Source organism: Scomber scombrus, chromosome 16, assembly GCF_963691925.1.
Source record: "Scomber scombrus chromosome 16, fScoSco1.1, whole genome shotgun sequence".
Taxonomy (NCBI): domain Eukaryota; kingdom Metazoa; phylum Chordata; class Actinopteri; order Scombriformes; family Scombridae; genus Scomber; species Scomber scombrus.
Window position 1 is genome coordinate 19944850 of NC_084985.1, and position 17594 is coordinate 19962443.

Genomic DNA, 17594 nt, shown 5'->3' on the forward strand with positions numbered 1-17594 from the left:
GGCAAGGAGGGGTCTTGCTTATGTTCAATTCAGCAGCTGCTCTATCCGTCTGAATTGAATGACAAGCTGCTCATGATAGGGGCTTTCAGCTTGGGCAATTTGGGTACTTCAGTAAAGCTTTGACATGCTTTGCAACTTGATGGGTAAAAAAGTTCATAAAATGCATGTAGGAAACGGAGCGACATTGAATAATGAATGTGTGCAATAGCCTGGATTAAAATAGGCTAAAATAGTCATGATCAAGTAATTTAAAATATACTAACCCAACTGGTGCTTCATGCTTTAACCTTTAAGGGGAGTAACTGAGCAAGCTTTGGAAAATGTCAGTCAAGACATGAACAGTTATTTGAAGGTCTTCTTCAAAATATAAATGTTAACCTAACAACGCATTGCTTACTTCTCAGTGTTCAGGTCTAGTTTGATTGATAAGACTCTAAGGTTTTTGATATGAGCAGACCTTTAAATAAAGTGTTCCTCTTATCTGTGTTCCAAGAGTCAAAGGTGTAAGAAAGACATCTGAAGTGGCGATGGTAACTGGATGTCCGTGACAAGGGTGCTCTTGTAATGTTCACTAAAGTTAAAATAGTGCTAAATGCAAATATTATATTTTATGATCAGATTACTAAATTCAAACTTATTTTGAGTAAAACAGGTAATTTTTAAAATCTTTTAAAATCTTTGATTTCAAAGTTTCATAACAAGACAGGAGGGAGAATAGGTTTGATCATTTTGACCCTAACCCTTTGACTCTGCCTTAACCTCTGGTGGAGATGGGAGTGGCTAGCACTTGATTGGCAACAAATCAGTTCAACCTCAGTTCCTTCTTTCAGGGTATCCCCGGAAACGACGGGATACCGGGGAAACCGGGTTTGCCTGGATACATCGTAAGTAAAATTAGAGCGAAAAGGAGGAGAGGCGGGTCTTATCTACTGATCTGAGATCTAGGGCTTAAGCATAAATGATGCAAAAGCACAGCTAATAATGCATGTGCCAGAACTGGTTTTATTTTAAAACTGAAGGTCCTGTGAGAACATGTGTCCTGTACCACCATGTGTGCTTTATTTGATTTAAGACCAGAATTGAGAATTTAGAGGTCACAATTTATTAGGCTAAAGAGATGTTTGTCTTTTTATGTTTATGGATAACTGCATGAGGTTTGTCATGTGCAGTATACTTCAGAATTTAATCCATTTTACCACAGTTATACTTGTAATCCTGCTTCCTATTGACAAAGCAAGTTTAGTAAGAGCGAGTTCAAGGACAACATCAAACTGGAGAAATGAGTTGTGTGAGTGTGGTGAAGTTATCTATGAAATCATAGTGTATATGGTGTCAGTATTGTTTCTTTTAAGTCTGCTGATGGATTAATTTCATTAAGGAAACATCAATGCTGATCTCTTGCCAGCACTGAAGGAGAACTTCACCTTCAACACAGAAATTATAGAAGTGAAGTTTAATAATGGAGGAGGACCTCCCTGATTTGAGGATGATTATATAGAAGTTTTCTGCTGAAGAGTTTTGAATTGCATATTAAGAAAAACTACTAAAAACTCTTCTGTAAACTAAAATGCAAATGATCCATAAAATTGACTGATATATGAATTGGGGTCTTAGCTATGAGTTTTGAGGTGAGTCTTGCCTATTTCTAAATACTGTTATTTTCTATGAATATGTTGACTACATTAGAGAAGTTGGCACAGCATGTTGTTCAGATAAATGCAACGTTTATAGTATACAGTAGCAGAACTGAATAATGCAAAGTGACATGTGATTATAGAGAACCTTCTTTTGAGCAAGTGTGTTAATGCACATGGCCTTGTTACAGACATTGTAACAGTCAATAGCACACAGCATAAAGCAACCTTTCTAGCTAATGGCTCTAGTTTGAACAATGTCACATGGGTTTATAATGACTTTGAAAGCAGGCCAGGTGCTATTGACAAACCCTGTCAGTAAAAAAGGGTCCCACTGCTTTGATAGGGAGCAAATCGCCTTTCACAGTAAATGTGTTGTAATTTGGTTTGGGGAAGGAACTTTTTTGTTTCTGACTTACTATAAATAGACAGTGTAACTCCAATGCAGCATTTGTGTCTGTTTTTTTATGTATACTTGCACATTGATTATGTGTATGTGTGCTTCTGTGTATGTACAGTGTGTGTAGGCAGAGCCAGTTGTGTGTGTCTGTACTGCTTCCTTGTTGCAACACTCTGTGAATTTTAAACTCTACCCTCTGAATTTTTCTGACATGAATCAATTCATAATATTTTGTGTTTTGTTGTTTGTCTGCCACCAAAACTCTCTGGCTCTGCAGTGTAATTAATATTTGAGTGTGTATGTTTTGCTATGAGGGTGTAATAAACACAGGCCCCTGTGTGTATATGAAGTTAAACTTGTACAGAAATTGAATAATAGAATATTAGAATAGGATATTGGTAAAAATCAGCTTTAACTATACTATAAAAGTATAGTCTAGCTTTGACTAGACTATAAAAAGTCTGTTAGACTTTTTATAGTCTACATGCTAATCTATATACTAAAACAATGACTCTGCCCTATTTATACCCTATTTTGGCAGCTGGTTGCAGTTTTGTACTAACCAGAAATTATACAAGACATTTGCCCACTGCTTTGGAATTTACTTCCAACTTCAAATTCTGAATTTTTCCAAGGTTTTTTTTCTCCTGAAAACATTTTCACCTTTTCCAGCTCTGAGTAGCCTCACCATTTCATCCTCAAGTGTGGAGCAACAACAATGTCAATCAACACCACATTTATAAATTTGAGCTCATTTATTGTGCTCTTTGAATATATTTAATTTAGCCTCTTATTCCATGTGAATTCACTATTCAAACCTAGTTAGAATAATTAGTATGTACCACTGAGCTGGGACTCAAGTATTATCTTCATCATGTTGAGTCATCTCCGTGTCATACAGACTGTTACACAATCTGTCACAAAATTGTGTAGGTGTGATGTCATTGTGCAGTTGTGAAGTTGTCAAAGAAAACACCATTCACTCCAACCCATTGAACTGAGAGAACATTGAGAAACATTACTGGGGGGGTGTTGTTCATTATAGAGGAAGAGAGTTGATTTTGATCATTTGGGTTTCCCTAATTTATATCTTTAATTCTATAAAGTTCTTAAACTAATATTGATTTGAGTTCTGTTTCCTTGCACCACTTGTAGAACCCTATTGGACTGCAGCTGCCGCCTCAAGACTCCGCTGCAGTAGATGATGAGGTAAGTTTATCAGTAAAACAATGCATTTTAGGGATTTGGGTTTTTTCTGGCATTGTTTTGGCAGCTGATCAGTGCGTTTGTGCATGCTTGTGTGTGTGTGTGTGTGTGTGTGTGTGTGTGTGTGTGTGTGTGTGTGTGTGTGTTCTACAATGCAGGAGGATTGTACTGAGGGTTGTTCCACAGGGTTGCCAGGGGTGCCAGGCACAATTGGTGCCAAGGGAGAGAAAGGAGACCAGGGCAAGCCTGGTGTAACCCCCTTGGACAACTGTGAGAGGGTGAGACGCTGGGGTGACTGGGGGCAACTTGGTGAAACATTTTCAGCTTCCCCAAATGATTCTCCAATTTCAGAATCATATGAGATTTCGCAAATAATACAGCCACTGTAGTTGCTGCTCTGCTTTGATGAATGCAAAATGACAATCCCTCATTTTGTATTGTATTTGAGTTCACATGGCTTGATGGGAGTAGTTATCACTCTGACATAATGTGCCAGCAGTGAGGCATTACTCTGATAGCTTGTTCTGTTGTATGCCTGCAGTGTTTGGAGAGACTGCAGAGTGAACAGGCGACACAAGCAGTGGTCAGTTGAGATCATCAGCATATTTTAACGACATACACACAAACTTATACATGCATAGACTAACATACTCAGAGATATGTGCGCCCATTTACTGGTATTTTATTTCTTTGCTTCATAGGAGGACCGAGCCTGCGTGGGAACACCTGGAGTTCCAGGAATTCATGGATCACCAGGAATAAAGGGAGAGCAAGTGAGTCTGTGTCTGTGTGTCCTCGAGTAAAAACAGTGTGTTTGTTATGAGAGTGTGTACAACTACACAGACTTTAGGATCAGCTCACTTTCTTTCTTTATTTGTACTACAGGGTTCACCAGGAGAGAGAGGCCAAAGTGGACCACCGGGAATCATGGTGAGGCTTCACCAGAAATGTCTTTTCTTCAACAATTTCAGCTCAGTATAACTCCTCTGAAGTCTATTTACAGTAAATAAAACAGGCTATAGTAGAAAGCTGTAATGGTGGACTTTTACCCTGAGATCTTCATTTATTGTGTGGATGTGACATGGTATGCATAAGCAGATTTTTGATTGTTGCAGTAGTAACAACGAACTTTTCCAGTACTTAAATGACATATTCTTTCCAACTTTCTTCCAATTCACTGCTCTGAAGAGTCAGTCATCTGTCAAAACTTTGTTTGAAAGCTATAAAAAATCATTGTAATCACTGCCTTACAGTAGTTTTTCATCACTTTTGTGAGGAAAAAGAATTTTTTTTTTCTTAAAAAAAAAATGATTTTAGGACAGCACCGCTGGGTTTTTGTCTCTTAAAGCTTCAGATTTCAAGTGACTTGAGAGGAGTTTGTATTTGCCACTTTCCATGGGTTGACAGAGCCCTCTACTGGTCTCAATGGAAATGTTGTACAATGTGGCCAACACACCAAACTTTTAAATACTGATTTACAATACAGAAACACATAGGAGGTGTCTTGCAATGTTTAGTACAATATTCACGTAACTGCTAGGAACACATATCTACTTGAACCAGAGGTGTAAATTGATTGTATTTTTCATCTGTTAATTTTTTCTTGTCTCAGATGTTTTAAAATTGTCTTTTCAATATCTGTCTACAGGGACCCCCTGGTTTCCCAGGTCCTCAAGGCCCATCTGGTTTATCTGTAAGTTTTATTCACACTTCCAAGTCAGGGCTATATATGTATATATATATATATATATATATATATATATATATATATATATATATATATATATATATATATATATATATATATATATATATATATATATATATATATATATATTGATATTGTGACATGAGAATAGATATTATCTTAGATTTTGGATATTGTGCAAAAGGCTGCATTACAGGAATATGATCCAATTTTGTGAACTTAACAAAGAGTCCTAACTGTACCTTTACTGTTCCTTTTCCCACTTGGTCAGTTTATCAAAAATCTCATTGTGTAAATATTTTGTGAAAACACCAAAAGTGATTACTACAGTATTGCCATCCATATCAAGGTATTTGGTCAAAAATATTGTGATTTTGATTGAAATTGATTTTTTTCCAGATCTTCTAGTTCTATTCTAAGTTCATTTTTACTTTCTTTCTTTTTTTTAAACTCTCCTTACAACTGAGGTCCTTCACTACCAATAACGATGAAATTAATGCAAAAATACTTACTGGGCTTGACTGGGTCACTAATATGTTATTGTATATAATGTTGATACATCACTGTTTAACTTAATTTATACAGTTAAGTAGTTTAGTTCCGACAAGATAAATATGGGGAATCTTGAGATAATTGATGGGACAGGAAATAATAAAAATCTCTTTTCATCTTGACTAATTTGTATGAATTTTTCTATTATCTTTGTTTTCCTGTGAAATATTGGATAGAGATCTGAAACATGACAACAGGTCACAACTAGGCACTACTTTTTTATAGGGAGTCACAGTCTATGAGACTGGGAATCACTGGTTTAAAAGTTTATAATGTGTTTTTTAAATGTGATGTGTCAATCCAAAATCAGTAACTATTGCTATCTAATATTTTCCCTGGAGTAGAGCATTAAATGGAAATACACATGTACAGATACCTCAAATATGGACTTTTAAGTGCAGTACTTGAGTAAATGTACTTTCTCTGTGCTTTAAATATCTGTTCTTTGTTATCTGTTTGCCTTTTCATCTCAAATACACATCATCTCACTTTTAAATCAAGCAGCCCTTGATTATGCCGCCTTTGCCATTTTGCTATCCCACTGCCTCTCTCCGCAGCTCTTTTAATGAAAGTTATTTCAGATGAGGAAACAATTTGGTTGTCTCTTTCTCCAGTTGTTCAATTATTCCCCCGTCTTAGTGATGGAGAGTGGGGCTGCTGCGCAGAGAGAGCCCTCCCCTCTACCTTCTCATACAGATTTATTGTTTTAGTAGAATGGAGATGCTAAATGGATGAGCTGTGTGAGCGCCGCATGGAATCCATTTGCAGCAGAGTAGCCCTTTATAGCAGGTGTTAGCCTCTGCTGTGTGCAGTGGTCTGTCGGTTTGTACTGTTTGTGAGATAGATGGAGAGAACTGTGAATATATTTCTCATGTTCAGTGTTCAATCAGCTACTAATTAGTTTTTTCCTCAGTGTGATCAATTAGTAATTACTTCCTTCAGATTACAACCCTCAGTAATCACTCTCTAATAAAAGCAAGTATCTGAATGGTGTATCTCATAGTGATATTTTTAAGTTCTGTGAGGTACATTTTTAATGATTTATTCAAAAGGGATAATGCACATCAATAAACAGTTGGCTAACTCATTTTCAGCTGCAGTTCCCACAGTTTTCTAAATAATGGGAGAATGTCCACTTTTAAAAGCACCCAGTCTCCTTTGACATTATACAACATATTCAGTCAGTTTTTTAAAAAACGGTTCATCCTCATCCATCTTCCACTTACAGCAGCTGTTGCTTGGCAACAGACCACACTCTCCCAAGCATATTAATATTTTTGTCAAAACAACATTCAGTATTCAATTAATAGACAAATAAAGATAGGTTGTCAATACATTATCACTCAAATGACTCTGTAACATAAGAGTTATAACAGTGTAGTGTTGCTTAGTAACACATTATACTACTTTTCTTGGTTTGTATTTTGTTTGTTTGATTGAAGACCAGAATTTAAAAAGACAAATTAATTTATGAACTCTGCAACAGAACATTTGAAACTGAATCTACTATAGGAAAGAAAAGAAAAGATGAAGGAGGGAAGAAGCATCAACAGATTTTTTGAAAGCTGTACTGTTCAGCCTATCGCCATCACAGGCCTAAATCTAAAGCATCATAGAAGTATAGAGCAAAGGGCCATATAAAATGAAGGCAATCCCAACGGGATACAATACAAGCCAGTTAGCTGTTTCCTCTCTTTGATATTGACTTGCCTTGTCCTTGGTTCATTTTTTACCAGGGGGAGTCTCTCTTCCAGGCATACATATTATATCCTCTCCTTCATTTTCTAATCATCCTTCACTCCTATCATTTTCAGGGTCAGCAAGGTGAGCGTGGGTCATCTGGACTCCCGGGAATGAAGGGCGAGCAGGTAGGCGTCTGCCAATCAATTTCCCTGAAATTATAAGATGTAGAAAAATAATTGGTTTCCCTGTTTGATTGATTGTATGATCCTTACCTCAGGGCCCACCAGGGACATCGGGATATCCAGGAACCATGGGACCACCTGGACTGCCTGTAAGTTACTCTTGCCGCCTCATTATAACAGAAATATGGGATTGACAACAATCTGACATTTTTAATGGATGGATAGGTGGTTACACTGATATGTGACCTGACATTGATTAACTGCCCATTTGTATTTGTCAGGGACTGAAGGGTGAACGTGGGAGCTTGGGCAACACTGGTCTGAAAGGAGAATCAGTGAGCCACCACACTGTTTAATACATAGTATCTTTAATAATGTGTCTGCAGTTTATGTTGGATATTACTGACCAACATTTCCTTCTCTGCTGCAGGGTTCTCCTGGTACCCCTGGATACCCAGGAAAGCAAGGCACAACGGTCAGTATTTCATTTTACATTTGACTCAATATTTAGAGCCTTACTCATTCATTTATCATTGCAAAATGTAATAACTGAGATTTGTTTCACCATTGAGCTATTCTGTGTCTGCAGGGTAGTAAAGGAGATTCAGGACCAGAAGGGCCTATTGGACCCAAAGGGGATCAGGTATGTACACACAGTTGTGGTAACTGTGTTACTATTAGAATCAAATTATTGTGGTATTATACAAAGTCATATGTCTCTATTTTCTTTCAAGGGCTTCCAAGGGCAATCAGGTTTCCCCGGACCACCAGTATGTAAATGATTTGCCCTTCTCTTGCACATTGTTGCTTTTGAAATCGTTGCACTGACTTTGTATGTTACTGTGTGTGTTTTTAGGGTATACCAGGTCCCTCTGGCAAAACTGGAAGGGAAGGACTTCCTGGGCTCAAGGGTGAACAGGTGAAACACATTCAGCTGTTTCACATTTTTGGTGCATCCTCAAAAATGAGCAATAATGACCTAGTTTTTCTCTTTCTTAGGGCAATGTTGGCAACCAAGGCTCTCAGGGACCAAGTGGTGCCCCAGGCTCACCTGGCTCTCCAGGGTTGATGGTAAATGCACTTGATATTACAGTATATTATCTAATTTTGACCCATTCCAACCTATATTACCAGTCAAACTTTTAGTCACACTTTGTAATTTCAGTGAATGGGAAGATGTGTCCAGTTTTGACTGGTAAAGCATTTGCAAACTGTATTCCACTCTGAATCCTCAACCATACCCCCTGTCTGTATTTGCAAGGGCCCCCCTGGCATTGAAGGAATGGATGGAAAAGATGGAAAACCAGGGCTGCGGGTAAGTTACACATACTGTATGTGTCAGACATGGCAACATACAAAATAATACAATTAGTATGCCATCTAAAGTCCTTCAAATTAAATGACCACATAAGTTGTTTGTACTTCTAGAACTACCCACTTGAGCTTAATATGCCAGTTTCCAAAACTGTTACAAATCACTGTGAAAATATAAATGTTTTATGGTGTGACAACACTGTGGTTGAAGTCTGGTTAGGTTTAAGCACAAAAATCACTTGGTTAGCATAAGATCAAGACCATAGTCTTGGTTAAAATGATCACTTGAAATGTGGTTACAACCTTTGTACCACACGTTGTTATTTTTTGTTTGTTTTTCATTTGCAGGACAAGGTTTTTTTCAGTTGTTTTTCTTGAGAGGACAGGCTGTAGCGTGCTGACCTTTGACACTGACTGTCTATTTCTTTGTCAGGGAGATACAGGCCCAGCAGGCCCAGCAGGACCAAGAGGAATCCCAGTGAGTATCACCTTTATGACATGATATGATTCTTTATCCAGTGCATAAAACAACATGAAGTATGGATAAGAAATATAATGTATCTGCCTTGAGCACTGAATGCTATCAATGTGTTATTAATTACTTTTATCCATTTGTAATGAGAATATCCACTCTGAAAGCATGTACCCACGGCTACGTAGTTGCATAAAATGACAAAGCAAACCTTCATTTCATTGTCTCAAATCAGACATTCATGGTCCCCAGAGGTTGAATCCTGATGACTTTGGTTATCCCCGAACTTTACCATAAGGGCTGACATTTGATGGCTAAACTTATTGTTTACCCAGTACTTGACAAGTAATACTTGATAAACGTTACACTTTTTCACCTAAAGACTACCTGAATTGTTTGGAGACTGTGACAGTGGATTTAAACTTCATGAGTCTGACCTGCTAAACATCACCTTAAGCAAGTTAGCATGGTGGTGTTAGCATTTAGCTCAAAACAATGCAAGCATGACTCTTGTTGACCTTTCTATAGCTTCAGCGACAGTATCCCATGCAAAAAGGCAAAGTTGGCCCAATTGGCACTCAATACCATGCTAATTAAATCTTGTAGATGTCACTGGTGATGTGACCCCATTTGAAAATTCTAATCTTTTCTCAATCTTTTTGTAAGATCTTTCTCATTTTTTACCAGATAGTGATTTTCACACACTTCAATGAAGAAACGAGTTGCTGCTGCTCTTCCTCCCTCTCTTCCCTTCTTTTTTTATTTCTGTCTCTCACTCTGTATCTCAGTTTGTGTTCTACCCAAGGGCAGGTGTTCAGGATTTCAAAGACACGTCTGCCTGTTCTTTGGCAACCTCGACTTTGTGAATTTTGATACTGTACCAATCTCATTCTCTTTGATGTCCCTCCTCAGGGATTCAAAGGGAAAACTGGTCATGTTGGCTTCCCTGGACAGAAGGTTAGCACACAACTCATTGCTTTACCATCACACTATGTTGTCTGTTTGTCTATTTACAGTTGCTGCCTCTTGCTTGTGTATTAGGCCAAACTGATAATTAGGAAAACTAATTTATTACTGTTATAAATTATTTTGCTTCATCTATTACCATTTTGTTACTCTCTCATCCTTCTAGGGTGAGCCTGGACCTACAGGTCCATCTGGATCACCAGGCAGACCAGGACATGATGTGAGTATTTTTGCTGTCTACAATATCATTACCAGAGGACAATTTAGATAAGCATTACAGAGCACATCAATAAATTAAGCACAGAAACCCCAAAGCAAGTGTATATTATCAGAGGCACTGTAACCCTAAAGCTCTCTAAAGGTCAAATCTGTGACCTTTCCAGGGTGATCCCGGAACCCAAGGAGCTCAGGGACGACCTGGACCCCCTGGCCATGCTGTAAGTTAATTGCTCTTTAACCTTGGTCTGTTCATTTCTGTTGATATTGTAAAAATGTTAGTGTGTTAAACATGAATAATGTGTTTATTTACTTTCCCTAACAGGGTTCTACAGGTCCAGCTGGACCTCCAGGACCTGCTGGTCCATCAGGAGTGGTAAGAGACTCATGTGATCATTATACTTTTAAAAGAACAAAAGTTGGATCAGTTTAGCTGAATCTTTAACATTCACAAGGGGAATGTGGGCTGTTTCAGCAGCAAATACATAAAAAGGATAAATGATGAGCACTGTACTATACTAACAAATGACTATGACTAACATTAATAATGATTCTAGTAAATAATTTTTAAAAAGCTGTACAAACTGAACACAACAAAGAAAATAGACGAGCAGAGATAATGATATGACATCTTCATTTAAAGATTAACAAGTTAAAATGAATGTGCTCTAAGAAAGTGTCCCCACTTGAAAATTATGCATTATCAGCTATTCATTGTTTATGTATGGGCGTGTGTGTGTGTGTGTGTGTGTGTGTGTGTGTGTGTGTGTGTGTGTGTGTGTGTGTGTGTGTGTGTGTGTGTGTGTGTGAGAGAGAAAGAGAACGATAGTGCGAGAGAGTGGAACAAGATACAATTGAAATTCTGTCTTGCTGCCAAAATTGCAAACAATGAAAGGGAGTCTAAATTCTTCCTTCCCTTAATCTCCAGGGTATAAAGGGAGATAAGGGCCAGGCTGGAGAGAGGGGTCTTCCAGGAATGGGAGGACCTCCAGGATCGCCCGGGTACCCAGGGTCCATGGTTAGTACTGCTTAACAACCCAAAATGCATGTGTGTCTAATGTCAAATTTAATTATACATAATTTATACTGCTTAACTTTTCTCTTGTGTTGTCTTTTAGGGAGAACCAGGCAGTGATGGCCCTCCTGGTAAAGATGTGAGTAATGTCTGGGTGTAATGTTTGTCCCTATTAGATTATAATGGAGCGAGATTGATGTAGAGATGTATATTTCATTCATTGATAGATATTTCTTACTTTGTTTTGACAGGGGGTGGCAGGCATACCAGGGGATAACGGAGAGGTTGGTCAAAAGGTAAGAGCCAACTCAGCATGGCACAGTATATTACACTGTGTGAGTGTGTGTGTGTTGTCTAAGAGAGCATCTCAACCATCCATTACCATCCATTACGGCAGACCATTTCAATGCAGCAAAATGTACCCTTTCTCTGTTTCTTTTAGCTCCTTGACACTTGGGCTGACAGGCCCAAGTCTCAATGAGACTTTTTTCCTTTCTGCCTCTACTCAGCACATGCACTTAACACAGTCATCAGTTCACTAACCCTCTGACCCTCCCACCGAAACTCTCTTTCCCCCTTACCTCACATCACCCCTCTCCAAACTGTTAGCCGGCCACACGATAGTCGTCTGTAGCTAGAGCCTATTGGAATTGTCCTTAGACACAGGCTTACAGTAGGTGGACACAGTGATATAGTTATTCTCTGTCTATGGGATAACGCTATTAAGCATGAGGGGAGATGCTAGATGAGGCTATTTGTCACGCTGACAGGACGGCATTGTCAGGGTTTTAGCTGCACAGAAGAGGAGAACAGAGCAGAAAGACAAGAACGGACTCCTCTGTTCTTCTCCCTCCTCTCTATTTCAAGAGCCGCTTGTCTGTCGGTGACGCGTAAACATTAGACGTCCATTATGGGCTTCTTTGTCCTCGATAAATCACTGTCACTAATGTAGCGGCACTATTTTCTGAGTGAATTTACGCAGCCCGGGTGGTGGGTGCTGTTGTGTTTAAAGTGAGATGTAGCCAAAAGCCCTCTTCTTATTCTCTGGAAGCAGCTCAATGATGATCTTTATGCTTCTCAAATTTAAAAAATCACAATAAAGCAGAAAAAGCTATTTAGCGTACCCTGAAATAATAAGTCATTAAAGGAATATTACAACATTTTGGGAAATACGTCTTCCTTTTTCTAGCACAGTCAGATGAAGACTGATACAGCTCTCATATCTGTCTGTTAAATATGAAGCTACAGCCAGCAGAGCTTTACAGGTGTATACTTAATGTACAGAGATGAAAATGGTCATCTTCTCATCAAGAACACATTTCGCGACTTTTTTTCTGGAAAAAAAGGTCAATGTTCACTAATTCTCAAAGCAGGTCCTTAATATTGAGTTGTAGTAAGTGATCTGAAGCTTGCAAGCAATCATAAAATAGATAGACCATGCTCATATTTGGCCCATAAAGGAATAAAAGCTTGTAGTATAAACAGTTTTAATATGCACTTGGTACTGTGATGAATGGATGAATGATATTTACACACTCTTTAAGATACAATCGACATGACTGACAATATATTTTATCTACTACCATAACCTCCTCCTAGGGTGAGGCAGGGTCTGCGGGCCAGAGGGGACCTCCAGGGGAGAGAGGTAGACCGGGGCCCCCTGGTGGTGGATTAGGATATCACTCCAAAGCTGAACAGCCCATGATTGGCCCAGCCGGACCCAGAGGAGAGAGGGGAAGCCCAGGCTCAGCGGGAACCCCCGGGCCTCCTGGACCTTCAGGCATACCAGGAAATGATGTGAGATACAGTTCCATCACACTTACAGCACAGCACATTTATACCAACTCCAAAACATACAGTGTGCAGCTTAGTTGTGAAAAGAGGTGATGATGATACACAGAGCAGTGTCCAGGGGAGCTCACTAGTTCCATCTGTTCTCGTAAATAATGAATTTTTTCATTATCTACCTTGATTGATGTTTGCACTTTTGCTTATCTCTTTGTTTCGCTGTCATTTCACAGGGTGTAGTCAATTATGACGAGATCAAGAACTTCATCCGCCAGCAGGTCGTTAAAATTTTTGATGGTGAGGACAATGCTAATCTCTGGAATTGCACATTGTTTACTATGTGTATTGCCATAATTTTTAGTCTAGAGCAACATTTTCTTCTTTTTCAAAGAATGATTCAATTACTCCTTTGGGAAAGAGCTTTTATTGTTTGCTATCCCATATTTCTCCTCCCCAGAGAGAATGGCCTACTACATGTCTCGCATGCAAATGCCAGAGTCGGTAGCATCCCCAGGTCGGCCTGGGCCCCCAGGGAAAGACGGTGTTCCTGGTAATTCTGGAACCCCAGGTGCACCTGGTCTCCCGGGACAAATAGGCAGACAAGGCCGGCCAGGATCCCTAGGACCCCCAGGTGAGTCATTTAGTTAGAGTTATAATTAGACCATGGCAGTAACATAAGTGTCATCATTAACTTAACACTGTCAAAACTGGTAATTGTCTTTAGGACCACGAGGACCCAATGGAGAAAAAGGAGATAAGGGTGTTGGGGAGATGGGAGATGTTGGACCTCCAGGAGCACCAGGTAATGTACTCCACTAGTACATTGTTTATGTGACATTGCAGCTTAATTTTGATTTGGGAATAAGCTAGTAGTGAGTAGATTTTAGATTTTTTTTTTTTTAGTTTAGGCATTCAAACATTTGAAATGTAATTTCAGTTTTAGTTAATCCTTTTGTTCTGTCAAATTTTCTTGTGGCACTTACATTTGCAACAATCCACAATCTTCTCTCATCACAAGCAACACCTTACGCTAAAACCCTTCTGACAGGGTGGGCTAAGATCACAGTACGTAAATGATGCAAATTGCTTAAAACATTAGTGTTGTTGATTTGTAATTGCCAGTATGATAAAACTTATTTTTCTTCATTCTTAAATTTGATTTATTATCAGCTAGATTCATAACTCCTAAATCAACATTTGACATTATTTAATCACAGCTAAATTAGCAAATCTGCATTAATTTACATAAATTACATATTTTCTATTTTTTTCCCTCTACATAACAAAATAAACATTTAAAAGCAAACATATTTGACAAACACAGTTATTCTTCTTTTTGCTAAGAGACCTATGTCATTCTGGTGTTTTTATATTAAATAAGAAGCTACAGCTAGTAACAGCTAGTAGTCGATAACCACAGCTTAGCACACAGAGTGAAAATGGGGAAACAGCTTGCTAGGCTTTTTCCAAATATAAAAATAAACATATTCAAAGATCATTCATTTTTCTTCTCAATATGTGCACAAACCAAAATGTTTTATGAGGTACATGCTTGTTTTTTCAGTGTCCAAATAGTCTAAAAAACTTCACCTTGTTCTGAAAGCCCATTAGTCTCACAGCCCGATATACCAAAAAACAAAAGCCCCTACACAACGCTCCCTACATGCTCTCCCTTCACGTGTAAAGTTATCATTTTAACCCAAACCATGATCTTTCCCTAACCCTGGCTTAGGGGTTTTGTGCCTGAACCTAACCAAACAGTGTAGTCATTATTTTTAACAAGTAAAATACACAAAAGATGACAGAGGTAACCTAACTGGAATGCTAACCATAAAAATGACACACCATAAGTGTGTCATTTTCGGTTATTAGACACTGGTAATGTTTATTACCTGACAAAACAGACTTTTTATATATTACTAAGGTCTACTACTATATTTAGCATCATGTTTCACTCAGGAACAACAGTTATGAAAATGTGTGAACTGCCTCATTGCCCAGACAAGCATTATCTGAGAAACCTCACGTAGATGGAACTTAGATTAATACTGATTTATATTACATTTTTTTCCAAATGAGTTAGTGTCTGTTTATGAACGGTAAGAAATCATAAATTATCTTGTTAGATGGGGTACAGCACCATTAAATGTAAAAGTATGGTAACATAGGTTTTCCTGGGCAGTAGGAAACAGTTGAAGACTTTATCTGATGATATTTAACATCTTTTAACCAACATTTAACCAATAAAAAAGTTTAAAGTTACATACATTTAAGTTATTTCCAATCAGTCATTAGCACACAGGTGACTGTAGGCCAAACTACACAGTCAACCTGTCATGTTTGTGTTGCTGCCTTTAAATTCAATGAACTTATCCAACAGATAAGTGCCATGTTTCACAAAGCAGAACTCTGATTTAATGAAATCACATTATAAAAATTGCGTGGATGTGCTGACTGGCTGTGTTTCAGAATGTCAAACATTAACATCACACATCTTTAGTTTATTTATCTTAGTTCACAGGAGAGCTATTAAAGTTAAATATCAGCTGAAAGTCATAATGCTTATCATTACATCCCCTTTACTTCATTCTTCCAGGTATCCCAGGACCCCAAGGCTATGGTAAAATGGGACCCACAGGCCCTGTTGGCCAGCAGGGCGTTCCTGGAGTCCCAGGCCCTCCTGGGCAGCCTGGTACGAAGGGACATGATGGCCGGTGTAATCCTGGAGACTGTAGGAGCCATCAAGTAGAGTACAGCCCCAAGGGCCCACCTATGAAGGGCCCCTGGTAAAGGGCTAAAGGTGAGAGGTGACAAAGACCATGACCCAAAGTTGTTCAATCTGACCACGAGATGAAATAAAGGACCTGCCTTTGTTGTTGATTTGTATAGATTTAGCCTCACAGATTTCTACTGTAGTTCTATGCAAAAATCCACAATTCTTTTCTAAGGACCCCGCTGGAACTGAGGCCTGAAAAGACAGACCGGCAGCACTTTTTTACTGCGTCACTCTTTTTCCCTATTGACATATTACTGACTCTTATTTGGTCTCACCTCTTTTCTTCCAGCTTCCCCTGTCACTGTGTTGCACTCCTTTGTACATTTTCAAACAACCCAGAGGAGGTGACAAGAATCACAATCAGTATTTTCTTCTCCTTGATTAAGTCTGGCCTCTTCTTTTTCTTTCTTCTTTCTTTGTCTGAATCTGTAGAAAGAGAACACACAATTATTGTCGCACTTTGCTTCCACCTCTGATATCTTTCTTTCCTTCTCGCAAAATCAGATTTGGACTACATCCCATGCATTTCAAATTTTTTGTTCCAATGCTTGAGGGGTGATATATAGTATTTGAATTTGATTTGTAAGAAAATTACCCCAGAAATGTCGATTTTACCTCTGTAGAAACAGATGTCAAAAATGTGCATTCATACCCTGTTTGATTGATTGACTGTTTTGTATATATTTATATTTATATATAGTGGCTTTTTATACTTTTTCAAAACATTTACAAAAAGGCATAAGTATGGCTAGACAATTAATTTTTATGGTCAATGGAAATACCGCAAATAAAAAAGCCAAAGGGATGTTTTTTTCTGAGGTCTATAAGCTTTGAAAAAGGAATCATGTGTTTAGTAAAAGACAAATTATTTATAGAAGAAAATTGCGTTTACATGAGAAAGCATATTGGCTTTTGTAATTATGCTAGAGTTCATTTTGTGTCATTTTAACTCCAGGCTTTTTTTTGGAAATACAGCCATTTTAAAGCATTGTCTCATTTTGTATTCCAAAGTTTTATTCCACTTGTTCAAGAAAATATGAGCAATAATTGAGCCCAGGTACATAAGGACAAAGAAAATATATTATAATGCATCACAAACTGCTTACTGTATTTTTGGGTTATCTGTTTTTTTATGTTGTATATGGAAGTCTATGGATTTATAAATCACATCATTTCCATAGTTAAACCCTCACTTGAAGAACCTCTGGTTTAGAACTGTCAGCTGTGGTCACACTTTGTTTCTAACAAGCACACCCATGCAAAATGTTGTCATCAATTCTCCAGCCTGTGTATATGTTGTTTTGTGTCATATGTTGTTGTCCAACCCATCGTGTGCCTTACATATGCTGTTTTATTAAACATTTGAGGAAAAGAAAAAAAGATACATTTTGAAAGCAGAACAAGTGTGGTTGTTTTTTCATTGCATGTAATGTGTGCTTTTGGGTCTTACTTATATATATGCTCATGTATAGTGGGAACTTTTGGCAATGATGGAAGAATGTTGACAAAATGCTGAGCATCTGCAGCTTTGGAAGTGTGGGAGTTTATTTACATGCAGTAATAGATCATTTTAATTGCTACTATCAGATTTGAAATAGAAGAAATGAAATGATGAGGAGATGAAATGGATGAGCCTGACTAAATGAGTCTTTTCCATTTTCCCACATGATACAGAAGAACAT

General features: G+C 38.2%; 1 protein-coding gene across 1 annotated transcript in view; it reads left to right on the forward strand.

Annotated features, from left to right (window-relative positions):
- The window catches only part of col16a1 (collagen, type XVI, alpha 1), a 63847-nt gene extending 46545 nt beyond the window's left edge, over window positions 1-17302 (forward strand). The window contains exons 43-71 of the mRNA XM_062435449.1: window positions 831-884; window positions 3190-3243; window positions 3399-3518; window positions 3782-3823; window positions 3942-4013; window positions 4126-4170; window positions 4889-4933; window positions 7315-7368; window positions 7461-7514; window positions 7647-7700; window positions 7796-7840; window positions 7955-8008; window positions 8100-8135; window positions 8222-8284; window positions 8365-8436; window positions 8627-8680; window positions 9113-9157; window positions 10064-10108; window positions 10284-10337; window positions 10501-10554; window positions 10659-10709; window positions 11262-11351; window positions 11452-11487; window positions 11600-11644; window positions 12948-13145; window positions 13370-13433; window positions 13594-13767; window positions 13861-13938; window positions 15733-17302. Of these exons, the coding sequence (XP_062291433.1) occupies window positions 831-884; window positions 3190-3243; window positions 3399-3518; window positions 3782-3823; window positions 3942-4013; window positions 4126-4170; window positions 4889-4933; window positions 7315-7368; window positions 7461-7514; window positions 7647-7700; window positions 7796-7840; window positions 7955-8008; window positions 8100-8135; window positions 8222-8284; window positions 8365-8436; window positions 8627-8680; window positions 9113-9157; window positions 10064-10108; window positions 10284-10337; window positions 10501-10554; window positions 10659-10709; window positions 11262-11351; window positions 11452-11487; window positions 11600-11644; window positions 12948-13145; window positions 13370-13433; window positions 13594-13767; window positions 13861-13938; window positions 15733-15926 (2046 nt within the window). The 3' untranslated portion in view covers window positions 15927-17302. The remainder of the gene's footprint in view (window positions 1-830; window positions 885-3189; window positions 3244-3398; window positions 3519-3781; window positions 3824-3941; window positions 4014-4125; window positions 4171-4888; window positions 4934-7314; window positions 7369-7460; window positions 7515-7646; window positions 7701-7795; window positions 7841-7954; window positions 8009-8099; window positions 8136-8221; window positions 8285-8364; window positions 8437-8626; window positions 8681-9112; window positions 9158-10063; window positions 10109-10283; window positions 10338-10500; window positions 10555-10658; window positions 10710-11261; window positions 11352-11451; window positions 11488-11599; window positions 11645-12947; window positions 13146-13369; window positions 13434-13593; window positions 13768-13860; window positions 13939-15732) is intronic.
- The last annotated feature ends 292 nt before the right edge of the window (window positions 17303-17594 follow it).